This window comes from Sciurus vulgaris, assembly GCF_902686455.1.
Source record: "Sciurus vulgaris genome assembly, chromosome: 8".
NCBI lineage: Eukaryota > Metazoa > Chordata > Mammalia > Rodentia > Sciuridae > Sciurus > Sciurus vulgaris.
In genome coordinates, this window is record NC_136468.1 from 110,505,087 (window position 1) to 110,530,677 (window position 25,591).

The 25,591-nt window shown below is 38.7% G+C and overlaps 1 protein-coding gene across 4 annotated transcripts in view; it reads right to left on the minus strand.

Annotated features, from left to right (window-relative positions):
• GRB10 (growth factor receptor bound protein 10) overlaps nt 1-25,591 on the minus strand; it is a 198,281-nt gene that overhangs the window by 130,406 nt on the left and 42,284 nt on the right. The window contains exon 1 of one of the 4 annotated variants that reach the window (XM_079150334.1): nt 7,424-7,489. The exons of the other annotated variants lie outside the window; for them this stretch is intronic. Coding sequence (XP_079006460.1) covers nt 7,424-7,474 — 51 coding nt within the window. The 5' untranslated portion in view covers nt 7,475-7,489. Of the gene's footprint in view, nt 1-7,423; nt 7,490-25,591 lie in introns of those variants that run through there. 4 annotated transcript variants of the gene reach the window in all.

A 25,591-nucleotide genomic window follows, 5' to 3' on the forward strand; every position in this document is an offset into this window, starting at 1 on the left:
TTTAGTACTTCAATGTTTCAGGCATCCACTGGTGGTCTTGGAATATATCCCCTGCTAATAAGAGGGGATGACTACACTAGAAAATAAAACGAAAAAGATAAGATGCATACCCCATTTTTTAAAATATATTTTTAGCTGTAGTTGGACACAATACTTTTATTTTATTTATTTATGTAGTGCCAAGGATCAAACCCAGCACCTCACATGTGCTAGGCAAGTGCTCTACCACTGAGCTACAACCCCAGTCCCCGTAATTTTTATTATTAAATTCAACATATCAATTGCTATAAAAGATTATAGACATATTTTCTCAAGTTCTTTACTTTTCATGGTCTGGAAATGAATATGGCCAAGTCAAGTCACCTGGAATATGGCAGTGGTGCTGCATGAAATAGCTCATTCTGAGATAAAATGATGGGAAGGCTGGGCCCTGAAAGAATGGGATAACTGCCCCCAGCTCAGACACAGTTAGATCCACCTCAGTTGTTGGTGAGTTATGGCCCTGGAAGAGGGACAAGCATAACAGAGAGAGATCATCACAACAATCACAATGAAGGAAGGATACCTTAAGAAGTTGAGGAGAGACCCCCAATAATGCCAAAAACTGACAAAAACAAATAAAAGAAGCTGACGAGCTAGGTGGGCAACGATATGTGCCACAAAACTTCAAACATGACAAGAGAGAATTGACACTGTTACTGAAAAGGCCTGACTAGACCAAGAACAAATGTTACAGGGAAACCCACTTTTCTGAGCACTAAGAAGCAAGCTATCTCTGGAAGAAATGAGCTCTTCTCATGTTTAGTACTCAATGATATAAAATGACCCCATGCAAGGAAAATAGTTGAATCAAGGAACCGGGTTGTAGCCAGGTACAACGCCATCCATGCCTTTCCAACTCCAAGATCCTGTAACACCTCTGTATGTAGTAAGGAAGCAGTTGTGCAAGAGACTACACCTTTCAAGAAGTCATACTTCTATCTGTTGCCCACCTTCTGCCTGTCTCTCAGGGCTTGGCCCTGCCTGCCAGCAGGCGAGTTTTGGTTTCTGTAGGTGCATGTAAACTTTAAGACCATACAATTGAAGAGGAGACCTTCTGGTCTCATGAGCACAAAGAAAAAAAGGGACTTGATGAGAGGATCCCCAATGACCCATGGGCAAATGGGAAAGGAAAAGGTGATTATCAAAAGGTGATACAACCTTCACAGGATGGAAAATGAAAAGAACATGGATTTCTCACAGTGGGAATTTAATCCCCCTGATGAGTAGGAGGAAAACAGAAGTGGGATATAGGTGCCCAGAATTAGATTTATGTGTCTCTCTTGAAGGTAAGACAAATTCATAGACAATAATCTCTGTTCCTTCATTGTCTATGAATTTTTACTAAAGAGAAATGACTTCCACCTCTCCATCAGTCAGCCTGCGCACACCTGTCCATCCATACACGCAATGCCATGGAGACATGGACTGTACAGTGGTCAGGGCATTGCTTCCAACAGGACCCCCTGGCCTAACCCCTACTCTATCATATAGAAGCTGTGTGACCTCTGCAAGACTTGGTTTCCTAGGGAAAAAAATAGATAAAATAACACATGCCAAGTACTGCCAAGGTGTTAGGCACAAAATAGTACATAGCAAGGTGTGGTAAATAGCAGTTTGTATTCAGAAGTCGTCTAAGGATTCAGGCTCACACCTAAGGATATGTCACTACTATAGAAGACGAAATTTAAGCATTAAAAAGAAAAGCATACAGAATTTTGCAAATCTCTCTCTCTCTCTCTCTCTCTCTATATATATATATATATATATATACACACACACATACATACATATATATATACACACACATATAAGAAAAATATACATTTATATTTATGTATTTTTATTTACTTACTTGTTATAGTTTATTTGTTCTAAGGCATGCCTCCCATCATAATAATTTTGAAATGCAACACCTTATGGTCAGTACACATTTAGAAATTGATTATACGTAATTATCTTTTTCTTATTTCGGCTGAAAAGCTATCATTAAAACTGACTTATGTCATTTTGGGAACAAAGAAATTCAATAAGGGAAAAATTACAGGATCCAAATTAAATGCTGTATTACATACAGTAGCTCTGAAGAGAATGAGACCTTCTTCATCTGCTCAGTCTCAACAACATTAAACACATGCACCCCTCAGACACAGCCTCCCTCTGTTACTCAGGAGGTGAAATGGCCTTTTTTTGCCTTGGTTCTTTCATCTGTAAGGGAAAGAACCTGAAGGTCCCCACCTCAGATGGTTGGTAAAGGTTAAGTGGAAAAATCCAAGTCAAGCCCTTGGCAAAAGGGCCAGCATACAGTAAGTGTCTCCGTTTTCTCATTTCTAAGATGGTTATCATGAAGCTATGCACCTCACAGGGATGGTGGAGACTTAAAGACAAAACATATATACAGAAAGCTCTTCATCTTTTCCCCATGCTGCCTCAGCCAATGAGTGGACAGCTTGTGGGCTGCTGAATATGGAATGACACGAGATGGACAATTAATCCCACTCCCCGTTACTTGACCTCACAAAGCACACCACTGACGACATCCCAGGCTATGCTGACCTGGATAGTTTTTGCACCTGTCTACCTCCGCTAGGGCTGGAAGTCCGGTGGAGGTACATGTGGATCCTGTTCATCCTGTACCCCAATATCCAGCTACAATCTGCCTACCAGCTGCATCCACAAAATAGTGAGGGAATGAACGAATAAGCCAGAGTCAGTCAGAACATTTAACAAAGGGGAGTTTCAACTGACTACTTAAGTTACCAAAAAAAAAGCATGCAATATTTTTTTTCACAAGCATGCATTCCAATACATGAAACATCTACAAGTGACTTGCCAAATCAGTAAGAAGGTTTCCCCAAACCAAATAACATCTATTTTTTAAGTGACTATTCCACTATTATCTCAAAGACTTGGAAAGATCATATCTCAACTGTTATACTATAAAAACACTTAAAAATACTATATTCTTAAAAAACAATTCTTCGTTCTTTAAAAAAAATCACATAGCCAGCTCATGTTCTGAAACTGATCAACATAAAGGCTCTTTTAATGAGGGTCTTTTATGTGCTAAGCATAATGCCAAGGGCTTTTTGTAAGTGATTTCTAATTCTGTTTACAGTGTTACAATGACACTGTAAACAGAGAACCTTACAGAGAATGCAAAAAAAGTACCTACAGTCACGAAGCTGAATAGTAATGTCAACACATTTATAAATTGCCTGTTTCACCTCAGAAAGCATTTCTATAATATGGCTGCTCTTACTAAATTCAGAATCATAGCCCTATCTAATTTGTAAAATCGCATTAGGTAAGTGTTCTATCAGCTGGCACAGTCAAATAAAAAATAAAAAATGCTTTCAATGATCTTTGCATCCCCTCACCTCAACTATAAGAGTAGAAGTTATTATAAACAAAGTTCTTGAAATAGATGTAGTCTGACAAAATGTCCTTTTGTTAAAGAATGGATAAGGAACATTAAGAAGGGAAAAGCTACAGAATCACTCTCTGGCTAATAATTACGATACTATGAACAATAGAGACAGATTCTGGGAAATGAATTTGTTTCTAGGGACTGATCCCAAATCAAGATGGTAAGGGTTAATGTCATCTTTCAACTCTTCCAGACATTGCCAGAAAGATTAAGGAACTTGGTGCCCCTAACAGAAAATCCAGAGCTATATGTGATCAGCAAACAAAGTCCCACCTGGAGACTATCTCACATGCAGAAAATGAGGAGTAAACCAGCTGACACAAGAGGCCCACTTTGGCTCTGTCCAAAGGACTCATTCCAAATGGTGTTCTAGAACAGAAGTCAGCCTTTTCTGTAAAGGACCAAAAACTATTCAACTCTGAAAAGAGAGCCAGAAAACAGTCAGGAAAATAAGTGAATGAACATGTCAGTGTTCCAATAAAACTTTATGTTCAAAAGTAGGCAGTGGGCTGGATTGGGCCATGGGCTATAGTTTATGTTAATTCCTATGCTGGGAGAGAATATTCAGAGGCACAGCATTGAGATAGAACCAAAATAAGCACCTTTTGGTAACCTGGGGGCAGCAGGGAATTCAAGAGCACTGATACTGTTGTCCAAGTCTCCACCAGCAAGCTACTGCTCTGGAGAGGAGAGCAGGGAATAATAAGGCAGCTCATTTCTAACACAAACAGGTATGTTTTTAATTTAGGAATCAAGAAAAAAATGGAAATTAAAATACTGCTTATGGAAATTCAGTAATAAAGAAAGTTTAATAACATACAATTTAAATTCAAATGTTTCATTTCTAAAGCACAGTTTGCTACTGTGGGCAGGTAGGTGTACACAGCACATTTTACTGTCCTGGGTTTTTCTGAAGGATGATATATGTTGCTTTCATTTAACATAACTCCTGTCATTGGTGCATATTCCCTTCTTCAAAATCCTGGAGGGTAGATGTGATTAAGGATTAAGAATATTTTGGATGCAAGAGAAATGCAGGGTCACAATGATGAACACAGACACAATGGGGTAAATGGTGACCCCCATAAATCCAATCAAGGGGCTAAGGCAGAATGAATGGAAGGCAGACTTCTGGACAGGTCAGTCCAATTCTGCCGTGAGGATGTGAGATTCTACAAATGCCAACAATGAGCTATAGACCTATATGAACTCCCCAGAGCCCTCTCATTCCTAGCTGAATAAACCCTAATCTCTCCCCTGGTCTGTCAGCTCTGTGATCAAGCCCTGGGTCTTCAGCACCTCTCACCTGCTCCAGTCATTCAGCCTGAACTGCCTGGGGATCACCTTCCCAGTTCCCATCTGCCTATGTATTCAGCACATCCTCTTCCTTGATCTCCCTCACCTGCCAGCCAAGTCAGCCACCTCTCTCTCTTACTGTCCTACTTTATTTGCTTCAGAATTATTATTATTATTATCATTCAATGTCTCCCTACCCTACCAAGATACATGAACCTCATGGATGTGTCTACAGAGCTCCAAAATGGCTCCCTGGCTCCAAAAGTGTGCCTAATATCTGGCTGGTGCTTGGTCAATATCTCAGGAATTAAAATTTAAAAATCATGACTCTTGACAAGCTCCTGAAATGTGATGAACCCAAAGCTAGGTAATTTCCATGCATTTCCTCTGCACCCCACAATACCCAGGGCAGCATCAATTCTTGCTTACCAACAGGCAAGCTGAGATACTGAAAAGTGGCATGATTTCTCCAACATAAAAGAACTATAAAGTATCACTATTTAAAGTAACAGTCTAGGTTTTGTAAGTGAAGACAGTTACTCTATACCTGCCAGACCCCTGCCTCACCACTACAACCCACTACCTCCATCCTAAAGCAGAAAGCAGGATAATTAGTTGTGCAAAATAAGTTTCGATACTTCTGCATATATTAAAAAAGTCTGTATTATCAGTGACTCACTGACTAAATCATATATCCGATCCAAGCCACAGCTAGTAGTGAACACAGCTAGAATTAGAAAATTATTTGTATGTTGAAGATTTTAAGAAGAAATTTTTCTCTATAATACCCTGGAGATTTCTCTAATTGCTGTAATTGCAGATTGCTCAAGACTGGAACCCACTGTAAATCATCCCGTCTTCTGAGAAATTCTGGAACTGTCATCTAATTTTCCAGGAACACAGAATAAATGCTGCCAAGTCTTGCTGTTGGATTTTTACAACAGTAAGACAGTGCCTTCAAAAAGCCACTGAAAAGCACTGAGCATTTCCTCAAAGGATGACAGAGGAGTCTGGGGAATGCCCACTGGTGCTTCAGTCAGTGTCCTGGCTCCTGGGGAGCAGTCTTAGACGCAGAGGCAGGGATGATAAATGCCCAACAAGTCCTATGAAGTAAGGTTCTGTCTTGAGTTTGTGCTTCTGCTGGTTCTGTATACACCAGCAGGAAGTGGAAATGCCAGTGGGAGGTAAAAGAGAAGTCAGAGCAGCTCAGCGCCATGACCCTTCCCTATGCCATGACTTAGCCCTTCCAGTCTATCCTGTACACAGGTGATGATGACCCAGTTTCTCTAAATTAACTTTCAGACAGACTTCCTCTTGGGATGCTACCCTCTGAATTCAATGATCCCTTTCTCTTGAGACTGAAGGTGTGAAAGGCAGGGCAGGCTGGGGTGAGGAGTGCAGCCTGGGCTCAGAAGAGCCAAAGCTTCATGGCCACCTGAGATTCTGCCATGACTGGTGGATACAGCACAGACCTTAAATCCACCAAGGAAAGAACAAGGAAACAATTATCTGCCTTTCCTAGAGTCACAGCGTAAAGAGATGCAGAGGTCACTGCCCAACTTCAAGTTTGCTACGAATTTTATCTCCTCCAGTTTGCAACCAATTTTGGCTTTGTGTCAAATTTGATGGTTAGAATCAATGGTATTCCTAATCTTCAGACTTTCTCTGAAGGTTTGCTCCAGTTGGAGACCAAAAAGAATGAAAGAGATTTCTCTTTGCAGTCAAAACACTGTAGTCAAATTCTCATCTTTATAACTAAAAAAGAGACTTCACAGACTAAGGAAGAAAAAATACAAATTCAAAAATCTGATCAAGGCTAGAACATATGGAAGGACTTCAAAACTTAGAACTCTTCCAGCTGGAGGGATGGAGTCCTAGAGAGAAACAACCCAAGACTGATAGAAGTATTGATAAGGATAAACTGAGATTTCACTCATCAAATATCAGAAGATAAGGACCATCCCTTAAAAATATATCCTTCTATACCTCAAAGTAAAAGTTCAAAATCAAATCTCTTCCAGAAGGCGAAGAAACCTGCAGATGAAATTTTTCCAGCAGTCCATGAAGAAGAGCTAAAGAAACTAAAGTAACACAAATGAACTTGTTCTCCCAGAAAACTTCATCTGAGGTTATCAAGGAAAGGCAGTGGCAGACTGTGGAAAGGACCCTTTCTGTTACCAGCAGGTGACAATCAGGTCAAGAAGTTGCCTATAAAGAAACCAGTTGTTCCCTTTCCATTCTCACTCCCTCACCTGCAGCTGATACCCATCCTGGGCATCATGCTAATACACACCACCATTCCAAGCTGCCATGGACCTTAAGAAGCCAGGAGGTGAAAACTCCAGCTTCCTCCCAAATACTAATCTCAGATATCAGAAGACAAGTTTGTGCTACAATGAAACTCTTTCAGAAGAAGATGCTGTGGTCAAATGGTAATGACTGTGTTATCTTCTTACAAAGCAGAGCAAAAGAAGGAAGAAGGATGCAAAATGTGCCAAGTTTTTCTGCACTGTGGGGCCAGTCACCAGTCCCTGCTCCAGCATTTCCTTGGTGATGTCCTAGTAAGGGAAATGGTCTGAGGCTGATGACTACCTTTTTTTTCTCTGGTCCTCAACCAGCACCATCTTGCCAGAATCTGATGCATATGCTCACCCATACCTGGTAGTACAGATGGTGCAGAGAGGACTCTCGGCAGTCAGATAAAGCCATTGGTTCCTTCTACCTTCTTTAAATTATATTTAGTGCACTGAAGCAGTTGGAATAAAGACAAACTGTGAGAAACCACGCCAGAGAAAAAAGTATTGGCTTATAACTGGCTCAAGTATGACATGTCTGAGTGGGTCACTCTTGGAAGACACTTCTGAGTCTGGTTCAGATGCCTTCTTCTTACAGGAGGAGATGGTTATCAACATATATGGAATCTTGAGAAGATGAGTGGTCACCAGTCTCTGTCACAGAAGGACAGTCAGAGGGTGAAGGAGACATCAAACTCACTAAATTAAACTCACACATTCTCAGCATTTCCCTAGATTACTTCATTCTTTTCCCTCTAGAGCATTTATGAATATCCTGAAGACTTTATCACTTTAGGAAATACTGATTCCGCCAAATTCCAAAGAAGTCCTGAAGGAAGTTGGGTGTTGTTGGGGCCAGAGACACTGAGTCTCACCTGTGTGAATGCTGACTACACCAGCCACAGTCAAGAATAAAACAATTCTCAGTAGACATCAAACCATGCTAAATCAACACACTCCCCTGCAGGCCACAGTACCTGCTACTGCATACAATTTGGGATATTAATTCTACCAATAAAAATAGCTAGAAAAATAATAGTAGTAATCAAAATAAGACTCTGCTTTGGGCTGAACTGCATCTTCCCAAAACTCATGAACTGTAGCCCTAATCCCTAGTAGCTCAGAAAGTGAGTGTGTTTGGAGAGAGTGTCTTTAAACAAGGAATGAAGTTAAAATGAGGTCACTAGGTTGGGCCTAAGCCTACCTGAGTTATGTCCTAAAAAGAAGAGATGAAGATAGACACATACAGCAGAAAGACCACATGAAGATGCAGTAAGAAGTCGTCGTTCACAAGTCAACAAGAGTGGCCCTAGGAGAAACCAGCCCTGTCAACACCTTGATCTTAAAATTCCAGCCTCCAGGATGATAAGAAAACAAGTTTATTTTGTTTAAGCCACCCAGTCTGTGGAACTTTGTTAAGGCAGCCCTACCAAACTAATACAGACCCCAAACACAAAAACACTGTCACTAAACTATCACTATCGTTAACAGGAACAGAAGCATCCTAAATCTTAAAAAACTTACAACCATGTTTTGTTCAAGTGTTTCTCCAGGAACCTCCATGTTACCAGTAAAGAACAAAAGAATGCCCCCCAAAAAGCTACTGGGGTGGAAAGGAACATTTTTAAAAGAACAGAAGGGGGGAGGTGGAGAAGCAAAGCAAGGCAATGGAAAAGCAAAGCAATGGAAGAAGCTCATAAGATGGCAAATGTCCTTCCATCACTTCACTTTGTGTCTCTAATCTACTGAAACAAGGTTTGTGATTGACATCTACCCTCCAGTCTCTGGCAAGACCACAGCCCCAAGACTTCCAAACTTCTTTGCTCACAGTTACTCTGTCCCTGAGGTAGTTCTAAGCGTCACCTGTCCAGGATCTACCCATCTGGATGGATGTTGCTTTGCAGGCATTTTGTAGACATGGTTAACAGCAACAGTCACATGACTTTAAGTAAAGGAGATTATCTTTAATAGAAGGCTCATCAGTAAAGTAGATTATCTTTAATAGAAGGCTCATAAGTCTCCAAAAGGCCTTAAAAGCAAAAACAGAGATCTCCTAGAGAAAAAGAAATTCAGCCTCATAACTGTTGCAAACTACTACCTGAATTTCTAGCCTGCCCTTCTGATTTCAGACTTCCTAATTTCTAAAAATAAATATCTTTATAAATATGGTTCTATTTCATTGTGCAACCCATTACCCCAACCCTGGAAGTGAACAAGTGCCCCCAAATATAAGATCTTCACTATAAGATCTCAGGACCACATTATGACACTGTGTGGGGGGAACCAGCAGTCTCTGCTTCCCATACAGTTGAGAAAAAGACAGGTGGATCTTATCACTCTGTATCTGACTACAGCTCCTACCTTCCCAGTATGTCTTGCCCATATTCCAGCCCCATCTCTGAACACTCCTTCCATTTCCACTAAAACTACCTCACTCTTCTGAGAGTCTATTTTTCTTGCCTTGACCACATCCCTGAGGTTATGGGAGAAGAAGAGATTGGATGTCCTCCTTGTCACTGCTTGCTACATCTTCCTAGTCCCCTAAGAGCAGTCCCTGTTATCCATCCCACTAGCCTGCCCCATACTCCACACAAATGCCTCCCTGCTGCTGTTATTTCCAGTCTCCCTAGGCTCAATACATACAAACTTATTTGCCCTAATTTGCCTGCCCTCTGGAATGCTTAGATATATTCAACATATCCAAGAGTTATAGACTTATATGTTTATTTCATTCCTGTAGTTTCAAACTTAATGTGCATAAGTCTTGAAACTAATATTTAAAAACACCTTTGAAAGTATCTGCCAAATAAGGTTGCATTTCAGCCAGGAAAAAAATGTGTCCTGCAATCCCTACTAAGTAATCTCCTTTGGAACAAGTAAACTATTATAAGATACAGTAAGAAGGTAGTTATATCTCTGGTCCTTAATAAAATGTATCAAACCTAAAGATAGCATAATATTCAGTGGTGAAAGATGGAAAGGTTTCCCCTAATATCAGGAATAAAAGAAGGATACCCACTGTTTATTCTTCTATTCAACATGATACTAGGCAAAGCAACTATACAAGAAAAAGAAATTAAAAACACCCAAGTTGGAACTAAAATTATCTCTGTTCACAGATGAAATGAACTTATATACTAAACAAAAAAACTATTAGAACTAATAAATTCAGCAAAAGTACAGGATGCAAAAATCAACACACAAAAATCAGTTGCTATAAATTATCCTTAATTTATAAATGAATAATAAACAATAATAAACTAAACAATTTTTTGCTACATTATCAAAAATAATAAAATATTTAGGAACATATTTAAGAGGTGAAAGACTTGCATACTAAATATTATAAAATACTGGTACAATATAAAGACATAAATAAATAAAAAGACATCCCATGTTCATAGTTTAGAAAACCTGATGTTGTTAAAGCCATCTACAAAGTTAATGCAATCTCATCAAAACCCCATTGGCATTCTTTGTAGAAATAGAAAAAAAAAATTCTAAAATATATATAGATTCTCAAGGAACCCAAGATGGACAAAAAAAAAAAAAAAAAAAAAAATCTTGAAAACATAAAACTAAGTTGAAGGACTCACTTTCTGACTTTAAAACTTACTACAAAGCTCAGCAGTTATAAGAGCATAGTTCTGGTATGAGGACAGACAAGTGGAATAAAATAGCCCAGAAATAAATCCTTGCATATAGCAATAGAATTACAGCAGCATGCCAAGACTATTCACTGGGCAAAGGACAGTCTTATCAATAAATGGTTCTGGTAAAACTGGACATTAACACAAAAAAATGAAATTAATCCTAAACTTACAACATACACAAATTAACTCAAGGTAGATGAAAGACCTAAATGTAAGAGCTAAAACAACAAAATTCAGAAGCAAGCACTGGGAAAAATATCTTTTTAACTGTATTTGATGATTTCTATGATATGATTCCAATGTACATGCAACAAAAGAAAAATCTGATAAATTGTACTTCACCATAAAAACTTTTGTACATCAAAGGAAGTTATCAGGAGATTGAAAGAACAATAGGTAGAAAGAGGGGAGGGAGTCGGGTAGTGTCGGGGAATAATACTGGTCAAATTATATTGTTATATTGTGTGCCTGTATGAGTATGTAACAAATCTTTTTATCATGTAAAACTATTACACCAATAAAAAATGTGCAAAGAATAAAAAAGATTTAAAAGATAATCCACAGAATAGGACAAAATACTGGCAAATCCTTTCTCTGATAAGGGATTAATATCTAGAATATATAAAGAACTCATCTGACTCAACAACAAAAAACACAAATAAACCAATTTAAAAATACGCAAAAAGCTTGAATAGATATTTATTTCTCCAGTGAAGATAAACAAATGGCCAATAAGCACATGAAAAGATGCTCAGAGGCACTGGTCATTAGAAAAATGCAAATCAAAACCACAATAAGATACCAATTCACACTCAGGAGGACTAAAATATGTATCTTACACAAACTAACAAGTGTTGACAGAAATCTGGAGAAATTGGAGTCCCTGTAAAACTATACGGCTGGTGTTGAAAACAATACAGCGATTTCTTTGAAAATTAAATAGAATTGACATAGGGTCCAACAACTTCACTACTAAAAATAAAACTCAAAAGAACTGAAAGTAAAGACTCAGGCACTTGTTCACCATGTTCACAGTAGCACTATTCACAACAGTCAAAAGCAGAAGCAACCCCACTGCCCACCAATATATTATTATAGAATATACTTACAATGGGATGATACTCACCCTTAAAAAGTAGTGAATTTCTGATACCTTACAACATAGTTGAAATTTTAAGACATTAGGTATGATAAGCAAAATAAACCAGTCACATGACAAATAACATGATCTCACTCATATGAGGTAGATATCATAGGCAAATTTATAGATAAAAAGTAGTAACTTTTGTTTTTAGGAACAAATTTAAGAGGTGAAAGACTTGCATACTAAACATACACACACACACTACTAGGGATTAAACTTAGGGGTGCACTACCCCTGAGTTATATCTCTGCAAGGGATTTGGGGGAAGAGGAAATTGTTTAATTAGTATAGTTTCTCTTTAGGATGATGAAAAAGTTCTAGAAATGGAAACAATAGTTATATGACACCGAGAACACACTAATATCACTGAATTCTACACATAAAAGTAGTATAAACAACAACTTTTGTTTTATATAGTTTACCCTAACCAAAAAAAAATTGGAAATTTGGTGAGCTATTTTTAATAAAAATAATTTTCACTGAATTTCCAATACAGTCATGAAATGTAGAAGAATGTCTTAGGAAATCAAAGCTTGGAAACATATAAAATAACTGATTCTAAACAGCACTTCTGTACAAATTCAAACTTTTAAAAAAAATAATACCATCATGTTTTCTGATGATATCTGTCACTTGGAATTTGTTTACAGTTTTCAATGCTTTCCCCTTCTGTAATTCTACGTACACCAGGTTAGATGCAACCCCATCTATGAAATTATTTGCCACTCATACCTGTCAAAGACTAAAAGTTCTGTCATTATCAGTGCTCTTAGGAAAACTGGAGAACCTACACAGATTGAACATTCCATATTTGAAAGTATGAAATTTGAAATGGTCTGAAATTCAAACTTTTTTGGGTTGCTGATACATGCTCAAAGAATTCTGAATTTTGGAGCATTTTTAGGTTTTGGATTTTTAGATTAGGGGTGTTCAGCCTAGAAAGTCTATAGAAATATTCCAAAATCTGAAAAACTGTTTCCAAACATTTTGGATAATCTGTACCAAACCAGATCAAAACTCTCACTTCTAAGTGCCCTAAAATTATATATACCTGATGATATATTGTGCTACTTTTCCACCCCCAGCCCGCCCATACACACACTACTGGGGATTAAACTCAGGGATGCACTACCGCTGAGTTATATCTCCAGACTTTTTTTATTTTTTGAGACCAAAAATTTAAAAAATTGTTGCTAAGTTGCCCGGGCTGGTCTCAAACTTGTGATCCTCTTGCCATAGCCTCCAGAGTCACTGAGATTACAAGCATGCACCACCGCACCCAACTATTGTACTATCTTAAAAAGTTCAAGTTCTAAATCATCAGCTGAGTTATCAAAATTATGTACGCCACATTCGCAGATATTAAAGAACAGTTTTATAAGGCAGTAAATACACGGCAGCTTTATATCCATAATAACAAAAAGCTTTATCATTAACAGTTGTAGAATGACTGCAACAATGTGCCAGTAACCTTTTTGTCTTCCTTTGATTAAAGGATCTTACTGACAAGTTTGTCTTGCTGTGTTAGTTTCACATGTCCTTTTACTATTGAAGGTTAAGCCCTCCTGTGCAAGACTACCATTATAAATAATGTATAGAAGCCTGTTCATCTTAATTGAGTTTTGACCTTATCATTAAATTTTAAATAACCTTCATTATAAAGTTTGTACTTCTTTATTAGACTATAGTTCAAAAAATATTTCAGGCAAAGTCAAAAGTTGGCTAACACTGAAGTCAACATTTTTTTTAACAATGTCAATATTTACACTTTGGGATCCAAAAACCGAATGTGAACATCCCTTTGTTCTTTTGATTCTATATTTTGTTTTGTTTTCCATTTTAAGGGCAATTTGTGCTAATTAAATTAAAACTCTACAATTGTAATAAATTTGAAAAATATTACACCCAATAACACTTTTTTTCTGAAAAGTATGTTGGGTGTTCCAAACAAAACTCTGGAGTCTTTGACAGACTACAGATGACACTGTTAGGTGCCTGATATCACAACTACCCAAAAATAACATTTATGGTAGATTTGAACTGTAAAATGTCCATCCTCTGATTCAGATAATGGTCAAATTGACATTATCTACTAGAAAAATCAACATGACGCCAACAGATAACCAAATGACACATCCACGACCAAACCAGGCTCACCTTGTTCCTCTCCTAGGACAGGGAGCTCATCATCTTTTGTATCCAGTGCATGCAAGGGATCTATGTGATTCACTCTCTTCAAATTTACTGATTAAAAATGCTTTTTGTAACCTAATAACTTGATTTTGAAACATGACTGATGGGTTACAATCCACAATTTGAAAATAGGGTCAGGTTGGGGTTTGGGTTTGTAGATATGCCAGGATTACCAATTCTACCTAGAGGACCCCCATTCCCACCCTCTGTCCCTGCCCAAGTCTCCAAATTGATAGACCACCTTCCTCACACCCAGGCCACATCTAGCATGGAGGGAGGGTCCACTGCCTCTGTTATTTTGACTCCTCCTTACTCCTTGGTCCTCACTTCTCTCTTCCCTAGTTCAGGATCCAGAGTCAGTTCCAGAATTGTTTTCAGCAAACACTATGGCTCTCATGTCCATCTCATCCTCTAACCTGCTTTTTTAGGAAAAAAAACAGCTCAGTTTCCAGAATGTCTGTACCCCAGTAACTAACTGCATGAGACTAGAAAATTCTTTTAAGTGTGCTCAACAGATGCTTTCTATTTTTCTTTGACCACAGATTCAAAATATATATTCAATACTGCCAGGAAATTCTACTCTATTTCCTTAGGAAATCTCTGTACTCTCCAGAATGGATGGTTCATACTTTCTCCTCTGTCCCCCTCAAATGCTGCTGCCTACTCATGGGACATTCAGATGATAGTCACATGCCTGTCTATCTGACCCCTTTATCATGAGCAGTTCTAGCTCATTGCTTATGGCAAAAACCATGCTACGGTTTGGATCTAGAATATCCCCCAAAGCCCAATGTGGTGGAAGGTTTAGGCCCCACTGGGTACTACTGGGAGGTGGTGGCACCTTTAAAAGAGAGAGCCTAGAGGGAGGAAGTGAGTTCACTGGAGGAAAGTCCTTGAAGGGGATATTGGGAGCACAGCCCTTCCTTCCCCTCTCCCTCTTCCTCTCCCCGTCCCCTCCCTCCCTCTCTTTCTCTCTCTCTCTTTGCTTCACAGTCATCATGAAATAAGCAGCTTTACTCCACCACATACTCCCACTGTGATGTGCTGGCTCACCACAGATTCAAAGCTACAGTGTCAACCAATCAAAGACAGAGACCTGGAGCCCGCCATAATCCTTTCTTCTTTCAACACTGATTATCTCAGGTATTTGCTGAAGTAACAGAATGCTAATCAACCCAAATGAGTTCCTGACAATAATTTCAACTCACATTTTTTGTGTTTTGTTTTCTTTTTTGGTACTGAAGATTGAAAGAACTTCATCATCAAACTTTTTTAGTTTTTGAGACAGGGTCTTGCTAATTTGCCCAGGCTGACCTTGAACATACATAGTATGCTCCTTCTAATAGCACATAGTAATAGGGACTCAAGATTATTTGCTAACTAATAAGACTAAATAGTATAATTGTTGACAGGCAGGTTAAGTAATAAAATTGAATATAAAAATTATAATTGAGGGCTGGGTATATAGCTCAGTTGGTAGAGTGCTTGCCAGTCAAGCACAAGGCCCTGGGTTCGATCCCCAGCACCACCAAAAAAAAAAAAAAAAAAAAAAAATTACAATTGAAAAGGGAAGTTTCAAGTCTTAAAATAAATCTTTTAGGATTCACAGGGGGATGTACTTTCCATAAAAGCTGCAAAATCCTACTCTTTATTAAGAAAAATATAATTGAGCAGTGACAGAGTAAGATAATCACATATAGGACTAACAACAGAATATTTGAGTTCTAAATCCTAATAAAAGGATGAAAGGAACCCAATAATACTTCAAACATCAAAGTGAAAATAGAGAACAGACAAATGAATAAACGTGAAACAGAAACAATTTATGACAAAAGATACGTGACATGTAGCAATAAATGTCAACTGTCCAATTATCTCTGGTTCAGGACACAATTCAAAAATATTCTAATATAAAAAAACACTCAAGGCAAAATTGAAGTAGAAAAGTTTTAAAAAGAGTTAGAAAAAGAAGAAGCAGAGACAGAAAGGGCACAGATATAAAACCCAAGCACAAATGGACACCATGAAAGTATGAAAGTATCAGTGTCAAAATAAAATTTAAGGCAAAAACAAAAACTAATTCAAATTTTAAAAAGACAATGCATTGATGACAATGTAGTTGATAATAAATAAAAACAGCATCCAGCATTTATCCTCTAAAAAGAAAAGAATCAAAACACATGAACCTAAAATTATAAGAAAGGGTGATATAATTTAACAAAAAGTTTCTATTAAAAATAAAAAAACTAAAGATGCTAAAGGAGCTGCGCACAGTGACACACGCCTGTGCTTCCAAAGACTCAGAGACTGAGGCAGGAGGATATCAAATTCAAGGCCAACAGGGACAACTTAGCAAAACCTCATCTCAAATTGTTAAAAAGGTTTGGGGATGTACCTCAGTGGTAGAGCACCTCTGAGTTCAATCCCAAATAACACAATAAGGGCTGAGGAGATAGCTCAGCTGGTAGAGTGCTTGCCTTGCAAGCGCAAGGCCCTGAGTTCGATCCCCAGTACTGCAAAAAAAAAAAAAAAAAAAAAAAACCAAATAACACAATAAAAGAAAAGAAGAAAAAAAGACCCTCAAGGATAAACTGAGAAAATACATGCTGTTGAAAACTTAGGTTCATCACATAGGTATAGGAAGGAATAAAATTAGGGTAAAAAGAATGCATAAGTTATGTGTATTAAAATAAAATTAACACATTTATGAAAAACTGGCATTTGGAATATTTGAAAACTCGTATCAGATTATTATTTTAAAAAAGACTAAAACACAAAGAATGAATTCAAAGATCTCTGGAGGATAAGAATGTGGCTCCAGGGCTGGGGTTGTAGCTCAGAGGTAAGAGTGCTTGCCTGTTACATGTGAGGCACTGAGTTCAATTCTCAGCACCACAAAAAAAATAAATAAATAAATAAATAAAATGAAATGAAGGTATTGTGTAAAAAAAAAAAATAAATGTGGCTCCAAGGAAGAACCTATTATAGGTCACCTCTTCCTGGTCTGGTTGAAACTGCAGATGGAATCTCAGGGGTCTAGGTACTGACATAGGAACTCTATGTCCATTTGGCAAGGGACTCTATGCCATGGACAAATACAACAAAACCAGAAATTAATTACATACACGTTTAAAAGAAAGAAAAACTTAGTCATTTGAAAATTGAAAACAAACTCTGGCCTAAATAACTGAGCCAAGGAGGAAATTAAGATACAATAATAGTCTGTAGACAATTAGGACAATATACACAATCATGTGTCAAGACAAATAAAATGAGGCAAGAGAAATAAGAGGAGGAAAACTAGTATCAAGACACTCGTGTCTTTTATAACAGAAAAGAAATAAATGAACAACACAAATTCCTCCTTAAGGCAGAAAGAAGAAAATAGTCAAAAACAAATCAGAGAGCAAAACATGACAAAATTTACTAAAATCCAAGAGAGAATAAAAAAAGACAAATCTTTTAAAAACATAAGTATGTCAAGTTTTGTCAAAAGAAAAATATTTTAATCAAGAATAATTTGATAGGCATTCATAAAAAAATTTAGAAACTTCAATGAAATCATAAATTTTGTTAAAAATATTTAACAAAATCAGAGTAAAGTAAAAACCCTTAAACTAGATAATACAAGCCAGGTGCAGTGGCTCATACCTATAATTCCAGCTATTTGGGAGGAGGCATCAGAAGTTCAAGGATAGTCTGGGCAACCTAGCAAGACCCTATCTCAAATTTTAAAGAAATTTTAAAAGGCTGGGGGTGTAGCTTACAGGTAGAGTGCTTGCCCAGCATGCCCAAGGCCACGATTCGATCCCAATCATCACCAAAAAAAGAAGGAAAGAAAACAAAAAAGATGAAATTGAGCCAAATCCAACCTCTACCCACCTTACAAAATAGGTATAATCAGAAAAAATGAGAGATTATACTCCATTTATGTATGATCTATTAAACTGTATAAATGCATTCTACTGTCATGTACAACTAATTAGAACAAATAATTTTTAAAAAAAGAAAATCATGGATTTAGATGTTCTTACTAATCAATTATTATAATTTGTCACAGGGGGGAAAAGGATGCTGAAGTGCTTGTTTAGAGCAGATACTTGGCTCAGTGCTTTTACATATATTTGTCTATGTGTAAATGCACACGTGCATAAAAAGTATCCATTATTATTGTTTCCACTGTTCATGTGAAGACATCATAGTGCCAAGAGGATGGTCCCAGGTCTGGGAAAGAAACCTGAAGGATGTAAAGGAGCGCAGTTCAGAAGCCCCTGGTCTCAATCTATAGTCCTATGGCTTCAAACTATGGTCCTAGAACAAACAGCCTGGGCATCACCTGGGAGTTTATTCAAATGCCAGTTGTGGAGCCCAGAACCCAACCAATTATATCAGAAATTTCAAGAGTGTATGTAGCCCTGCAGTGTGTGTTTTCACAAGCCCTTGAGGGCTTCTACTGCACACTGGAGTTTGAGAATCACTCTAACTTGGCTCCAACTCCTGAGCTACACGTTAGAATCTTTGGGGGAATTTATAAAGCTTCAGGTGCCCAAGCTGTCCTTAAGTTAAAGAAAATAAAATCTTAGGGTTGGGGGACAGTCTTGTTTGAAGTTCCTCAGGTATTTACAAAGAACAGAATCATTACTCTTGTTTATTTTCTTCTAATTATTATTCTTTTTATATGATGTTTGCAGTGGACAAAATTTGGGAGAAGAATGCAATAAAGTTTCAAAGAATCATGCATCACTTTCTGAGGGCCAGGAAGGGGAAACTAAATATAAATACAAATGGAAGTACAAATACAAATTTAAATATAAGTATAAATATAAGTATAGTCAGTTACTAGAAATGCCATAAAGGCTCAATCCTCTTAGAAGTTGTACCTGGTATGTGTTCTGCCTTTTAAAAATCTTTTTTTTCTGCACAAATACAAAGAATCCCTCTAAATCACCAAGTTTAGCTTCTCTTCCATAATGTACCAATGGACTGAGGAGAAGGCCTAGATTAAACAGCTATTTTAATCACCTGAAGCAAAAAAGGATCTCCTTGCCTCATGCTACATGTTATTAGGAATAAGGGTCTACAGTTTTATATTCTCAGCTTTTGAAAAAGACTTATTGGCAAATTCTATTCAAGTATCAACAGCTCCGCCCCTTCCACTATGGTCTGGTGAGCCTCCCACTGAGAAAGGGTAGATTTTAATACCGGTACATGATTTTTAATCTGCTTCAATGACTTGGAAACATGAATGGAGGTCAGATCATGCAACTCCACTCAACAGTGCCTCACCCTGTGACAGGGGTAACCCACGACTCTACTGCCATTGTGTGAAAATCAAGTCCCCTCCATAGTTCTGTGTGGAGACACTGATGATTGTCTCACTTAAGAGACCAAGAGACAAAGAAAGTTTTGCTTCTGGTTATACCTGCTGGACAGCTATGTGGTCAGTATTTGGGTTCTGCTCTCCCTAAATCCAAACCAGACCACGGAAACACTACATAACCCTTCCAAAAACGGCACCGAGTTCATGTGAGCAAGGAGAGGCCAATGCTAGAAGTTGATTTCCACTTTCAGGTCCCCTCGGCTCTGGTGCCTTTCCTGAGACATGGTCCTAACTTTGGTTGCGCTTTGGGTGCAGAAATGGAGGTATATGGCAAGACTGCTAACCCAGCTCCCAAAGGTTCCTGTTAAGAAGGGACCCCACTGGTTCAAGACATATATCAATGGACAAAGTCAAGAGCAAAGCGGTGCGAGGAGAATCACATAAAATAGCCTAAGTCACCCATCGGCAGAGCATACCAGAATCTCTCCATCCTAAATGTTTTACCAGAGGAAGACACCACTGGCCTTCTAGAATGCTGAGAGGACCAATGTGAACTCCACACACAGACCTGTTCATTGCCATATTCACGGGAGAGGGTATCCATGCCCAACAGGTGGGTGAGTTCTTATGACAAGACGCATATGTTTACAGACTGAAGCTTAGTCAAGTGAGCTGGACAAATCAGGGGCACCATCTCAATCTCACAGTTAGGACACGGGGTACCATGACACCACAAATACATGATACTACAAGTTAGCAGGCTCCAGAATCACAGAAAGGCACAGGAGGGAGAGAGTGGCATCAGTCTCCCCAAAGATCAAAGCATCCTACCAACCTACAAGTAAACCCAGGATATTGCCATGGGGTTTACAAGAGAGAAGAAAAGTCATTACTAAGTGTAGATTACTTAACTACAGAACTAAGCCTGGGGTCACTGAAAAAAAATTTATATTTTGATACATTTTTCTAGATTCACTAAATTTCTTTTTTTTTTAATTGGTATCATTACTTTTCTAGGAATTTTACAAATTCCTGAAAGCTTTTGCATGTCTTTCAAGGGAAAATCTTTGTACATGTAACCTATTAAAAGGGAAACAAAAATTAAGAAAACAAATCAATTAAACTTTAAAAAAAATTTTTAAAGGAAAACTAGGGTCTTAGCTCTGGGGACAAGCATTTGCCTAGCATGTGCAAAACCCTGTGTTCAATCTCCTAGCATCTCAAAATAAAAAGGAGAGGATGGCCGGGTATGGTGGCACACCCCTGTAATCCCAGTAGCGCAGGAGGCTGAGGCACGAGGATCATGAGTTCAAAGTCAGTCTCAGCAAAAGCAAGGCACTAAAACTCAGTGAGACCCTGTCTCTAAATAAAACACAAAATAGGGCTGAGGATGTGGCTCAATGATTGAGTGCCCTGAGTTCAATCTCCAGTACTTAAAAAAAAAAAAAAGAAGAGGAGGAGGAGGGACATTATCATGACACTTTCATTACCAACCACACCTCAACCTCCATATTTCACATGGAATAAATGAAGTTGATGTGACAGGAAAACAAGAAAACAAGGCACTCATTTCTGCTTTCACTGTCAACAAGATTCTGTAGTTGTTGGGAAAATGGCTAGAACAGTATCAGAAATAAAATATAAAATAGCCCTTGGATTTAAACACTTTATAAAATATATATATTCCAGAGTCTTTTCAATCCACGCTTGTCCCTATAATCAAATGTGAATCACTGGTGCGAGACTTTTTTTTACCTAAAGGGAACTTCTTTAAAGTCCTAAGAAGTCAGATCTGGATCACCCTTTTGATCCACTGGACTGAGACCTGTGGTTAAATTAAAAAGCAGCAAAAACCCCGGCATCTAATTGTCTTAATCTCACTCTTTCAGCAAACCTTGTGAAAGGCTTGCAGACCCCTCTTCCCAATCTGGATCTTGTTTAGGCTTACATAAAGATGCTGTGTCCCTGGTGTGGCTGAGAATGGGGAAGACAAGCATGAAGCCAAAGGAGCTTCACCAGGAACAACGAGGTAGCAGAATCTGAGTGACAGCATACTTTCTGTACCTGTTCCTTCCTGTGGAAACTACAAAAAAGATCTTTGCCCATGTTCTCCTTCAGTCCCTTAGCCTCCTGATGAACCCTGGTGTTTTTCCATACTCCCTGCATGGGTCCTTCCTGTTGCTTGTAGGGAACTATGAATAGAAATTTCTTTCTTCATGACAGTCATTTCTATGTCTTACCACATCACGTAAAAACCAATCTCAGGTCCAATTTAAAACATATATGATACCAGTTGACATTTGGGTAGATGTCCCTCTATTTCAGGGGTCTACTGGTCACAGCCTTTTTTTAGAAATCAAACCCAACCCTGCCCATTTTCATATTATGTACGGCTGCTCTCATACCAGGATGACAGCTGGGTAGTCACAAAGACTATGTAGCCTGCAAAGTCAAAAACATTTACTATGTGGTCCTTGGCAAAAAATGTGCAAACCCTGCTCCAGTCATTTATTCCACACATAGCCGTGCAGAGAATATAAAGATTCAGGGTGTCCCGCCCCCCTCACATGCCAAGCACTGGAAATATGAAGGTCCATCTGAGATCCCAGAATTATATCTCCTACAATACAGGAAATGTATATTGGCTTAAAAACTTTTATGGGAAGTGCTATCAGTTACCCATGAGCCCTGGAGAAACTCATGTATTCCTAATGTGACATAACTGTTCTAAGCTATATTACCAGGTAGAGTTCCCCACAACCTGCCAAACCCAGGTTAAATCAGTTAAGAAATATCTTCCAGACAACTAAGTTAGTCTCCTTAGTATAATTAACTGGCATTTGCTCTTATGTACTGTAGGAGACAAACAGATCCATTTAACAATGATGGTCAAACCAAAGAGACTTACAGGAGAAGACACAAGACCACTAGCTGTCCTGCTGCTGGCCTTGGCCATTAAGTTTTGAAAATCATTAGAAACCAGTTAATCAATTTTTATCCACAATGCAATGGTAAATAATAATAAATACTTTTGCAAAAATTAATAATAATCTTATTGTTCTTGACCAAGTTTAGAAGATTGAACGTTACCAGGTTTTGACTGGAAAAAAAAAATGAAGACGGGTTATGATCTAATGTCATCATGCCAAGAGACTCTAATCCCAGGGGCTCTTATTATGGCCTCAACTGCATGTCTTAACAAGAACACTGGAATTTTAAGCCTCATCAAGATGTAGTCACTGTTTTTGTTGTAGTTGGCTATAAGAGTGCTAGAGAAAGGAAAGAGATTGATCTATTAGATCCAATTTTATTGCATGAGGTTTTGCTCATATTTCAAAAGAACTAAAACAGAAAATATATCAATTTTAATTGATAAATAAAGTCTTTTCTGACAAGTTATTTAAGCATTTTGTCCTTGGCAAGATTTGAATACCTCAGAAGTCAAGTAAAGGGTTTGAGTCTCTCTGAGGAAGGGATACATAATTTCTTTTCTTTGATTCTGAAGATCAGGATTCTAAAGAAACGAGAGAAGCTGTGATGAGTGTGAGTCAGATTTCCATCATTATAACAAAATGCCTGAGATAAACAATACAATTATAAAAGGTTTTTTCTGGCTCACAGTTTTGGAGGTTCCATCCACTCTATGATGAGTTGGCCCCATTGCTTTTAGACATATAGCAAAGCAGTGCATCATAAGAAAAGCACAATGGTGAAGCAAAACCACTTACACCTTATGGCCAGGAAGCAAAAAAAAAAGGGGGGGAGGGATTGGGAACATGAATCCTATAATCCCCTTCAAGAACACACCCCCAATGACTTCCCACTACCCTACTTCTTAAAGACTCCACAACTTCCAAAAGTATCAAGCTGGGGACCAAGCCTTTATTTATTTATTTAACACATGGACCTCTGACAGACTTAGGATTCAAACTACAGCAACTCCCTCAAGTCAGAGAAAAACCATCACCAAACCCAAAAGCTTTATGACTTTTCCAAGGAAACACAAAGGAGGATAGTGGCAACCACCAAAAAATACACCCTGAGGGAATCCTTCCGGCTCTTTGGTAGTCTTTCGTTCATCCTCAGTTATTTATTCTTTCCTCACAACACTTCTTTTCTATTATCCTAAGCCTTTCCCCACCCAATTCTCCCCCCATGCTCCTTCTCGCTGCAGAAAATGGACACCACTTCAAGATGAACTCATAGTTCTCCCTTCTCCTTGTCACAAGTCCCCTCAGGCTTCCCCTGCCAGCAATCAATCCTGCCCAAAGTCTCCTCTTCCTGTTCACCCCATAATCCCACTCTTTGTTCTGCCCCTCTATATCTGACCCTCCCCGGTGTCTCCTTCCCTTGGGTTTTAAATATTTCTGTGCATTTCCCATATTCAAAGGAAAAGGAGGGGAAAGCTTTCTCTTAACCATCTCTTCTCTAGCTCTTGCAGTCTCTCTCTGCATCCTTTTGCAAATATTGATAAAGCTTATTCTAAACCAATTGCTTCCAATGCTTCAAATCAATACAGCCTCTTCAAACCATAATCTTTCCAGTGAAATTCTCTCCCAACTTCTCCAAAGACCCTATGTAAAACACAACTCTTTGTGTTTCTCTCTGCCTCTCACACCCACCATTATCTGGCTTGGTTGAAACTCTTCTGGATACCACACACTAAGTGTGTGTCTTCCCTAAGGTTATATATTTGGGATTAGATTGTATATAGGCTGGAGGATTGCAACTGGGATAAATATAGGCTTTGTTTTAAAACAGCTAGAAATTGTACAGTGAGCAGTAAGTGAATCTGATCTCCTGAAAACTTATTAGAAGCATTTAGAGTTCCCTTAGTGGTCTCATCTTACTCTTGGTCACTGGTGGTAGTAGGCAAGGCTGAGGAAGGACAAGGAGTCCTCTCCAAGCCAAAGCAGCAGGTGCAGAATTTCAACCTGGAGTGGGGCGTGGAAACATGCTCTTGAAGAAGAAGCAAGTGAAGCAGAGCAGAAGACTGGAGTGGCTTCCCAAATTCCTTCCAAATCCACAAAAACAGAAAAGGCTTTACAGTAAAATAAGTTTGGGTTTTATACAAAGCCAAATGTTTTACTTTCTCCCAACACGTCTTTAAGCCTTTAATCTAGCAAGGCAGAGCTCTCAAGAGAAGTGGGAGGAAGTGTTTTTCAAACATGCTGTTACCTTCTCTCCCAGTTTTGGGTTTTCTTCCTCCACCTCCCCCCTTGTTCTCCTCTTCCCTTCCCTGCCTCCCACCCTTCAGCCCCTCAGAGAACTGGCTAGGCAGGTGGACTAGAGAACACACACTGAGCACTCTGCTATATTGCTCAGAGAAGCAGGTGGTCATCATTGCAAGCATGTGAGCAGGGGAGCCAGGCAGCTTGAGCAGACCTTATAAGATCACCCTGACTTCTCTGTGGAAAACTAGCTACAGGTAAACACAGAGAGAACCTGGCATGAGTTTACTGAGACCTAACCCTGCTGTAAGCTGTGGACCATCTGCATATTTTCCTACTCATTCTTCCTAATAATACTGGGAGGCATTATTGCTCCCAAGGATTCAGAGGCTTAGGAATTAAGCAACATGGCTGGGATTTGGTACTCTGAACCCCAAAGTGTCCTCAGAATAGAGACCACTTGGGGTAAAGCATGATGACATGCATCCTGACCACACAGACTTTGAGGCACAACAGTCTGTTTTCATGGACAATGTGAAACCCACGTATAAAAGGTCTCCAACTGCCACAGTTAGGATGTGGTTGAGTGTGTCCCCCAAAGGTTCATGTGCTAGAAGATTAGCCCCAGTGTGGCAGAGCTCGGAGGTGGTAGAACCTTTAAGAGATGAACACTAGTGCAAAGTAATTAGATCACAAGGAAAGTGCCCTTAAAAGGGATTAATGCTGGTCTTATGGGGTGAATCCTCAAGAGAAGAGTTTGTTACAAAGTGAAGTCACCCATGCGCTTGGCCTCTTCTGCACACAGCCATTTTCCTTTCAGCTTCTTTGCCAGGTAGTGATATGGCCAAGGAGGTCTTCATCAGAGGTCGAAGAGATGGAGCCACCTGATCTTGAAGTTTCAGCCTCCAAAACTGTGAGCCAAATAAACCTCTTACCTCTTTTCTCTATAGATTACCCAGCCTTAGGAATTTTGTTACAGCAACAAGAAAATGATCCAAGGTACCTCTCGTCCACACAAAGAAAAAAGCTACAAGACCATTTCTTTCAAAAA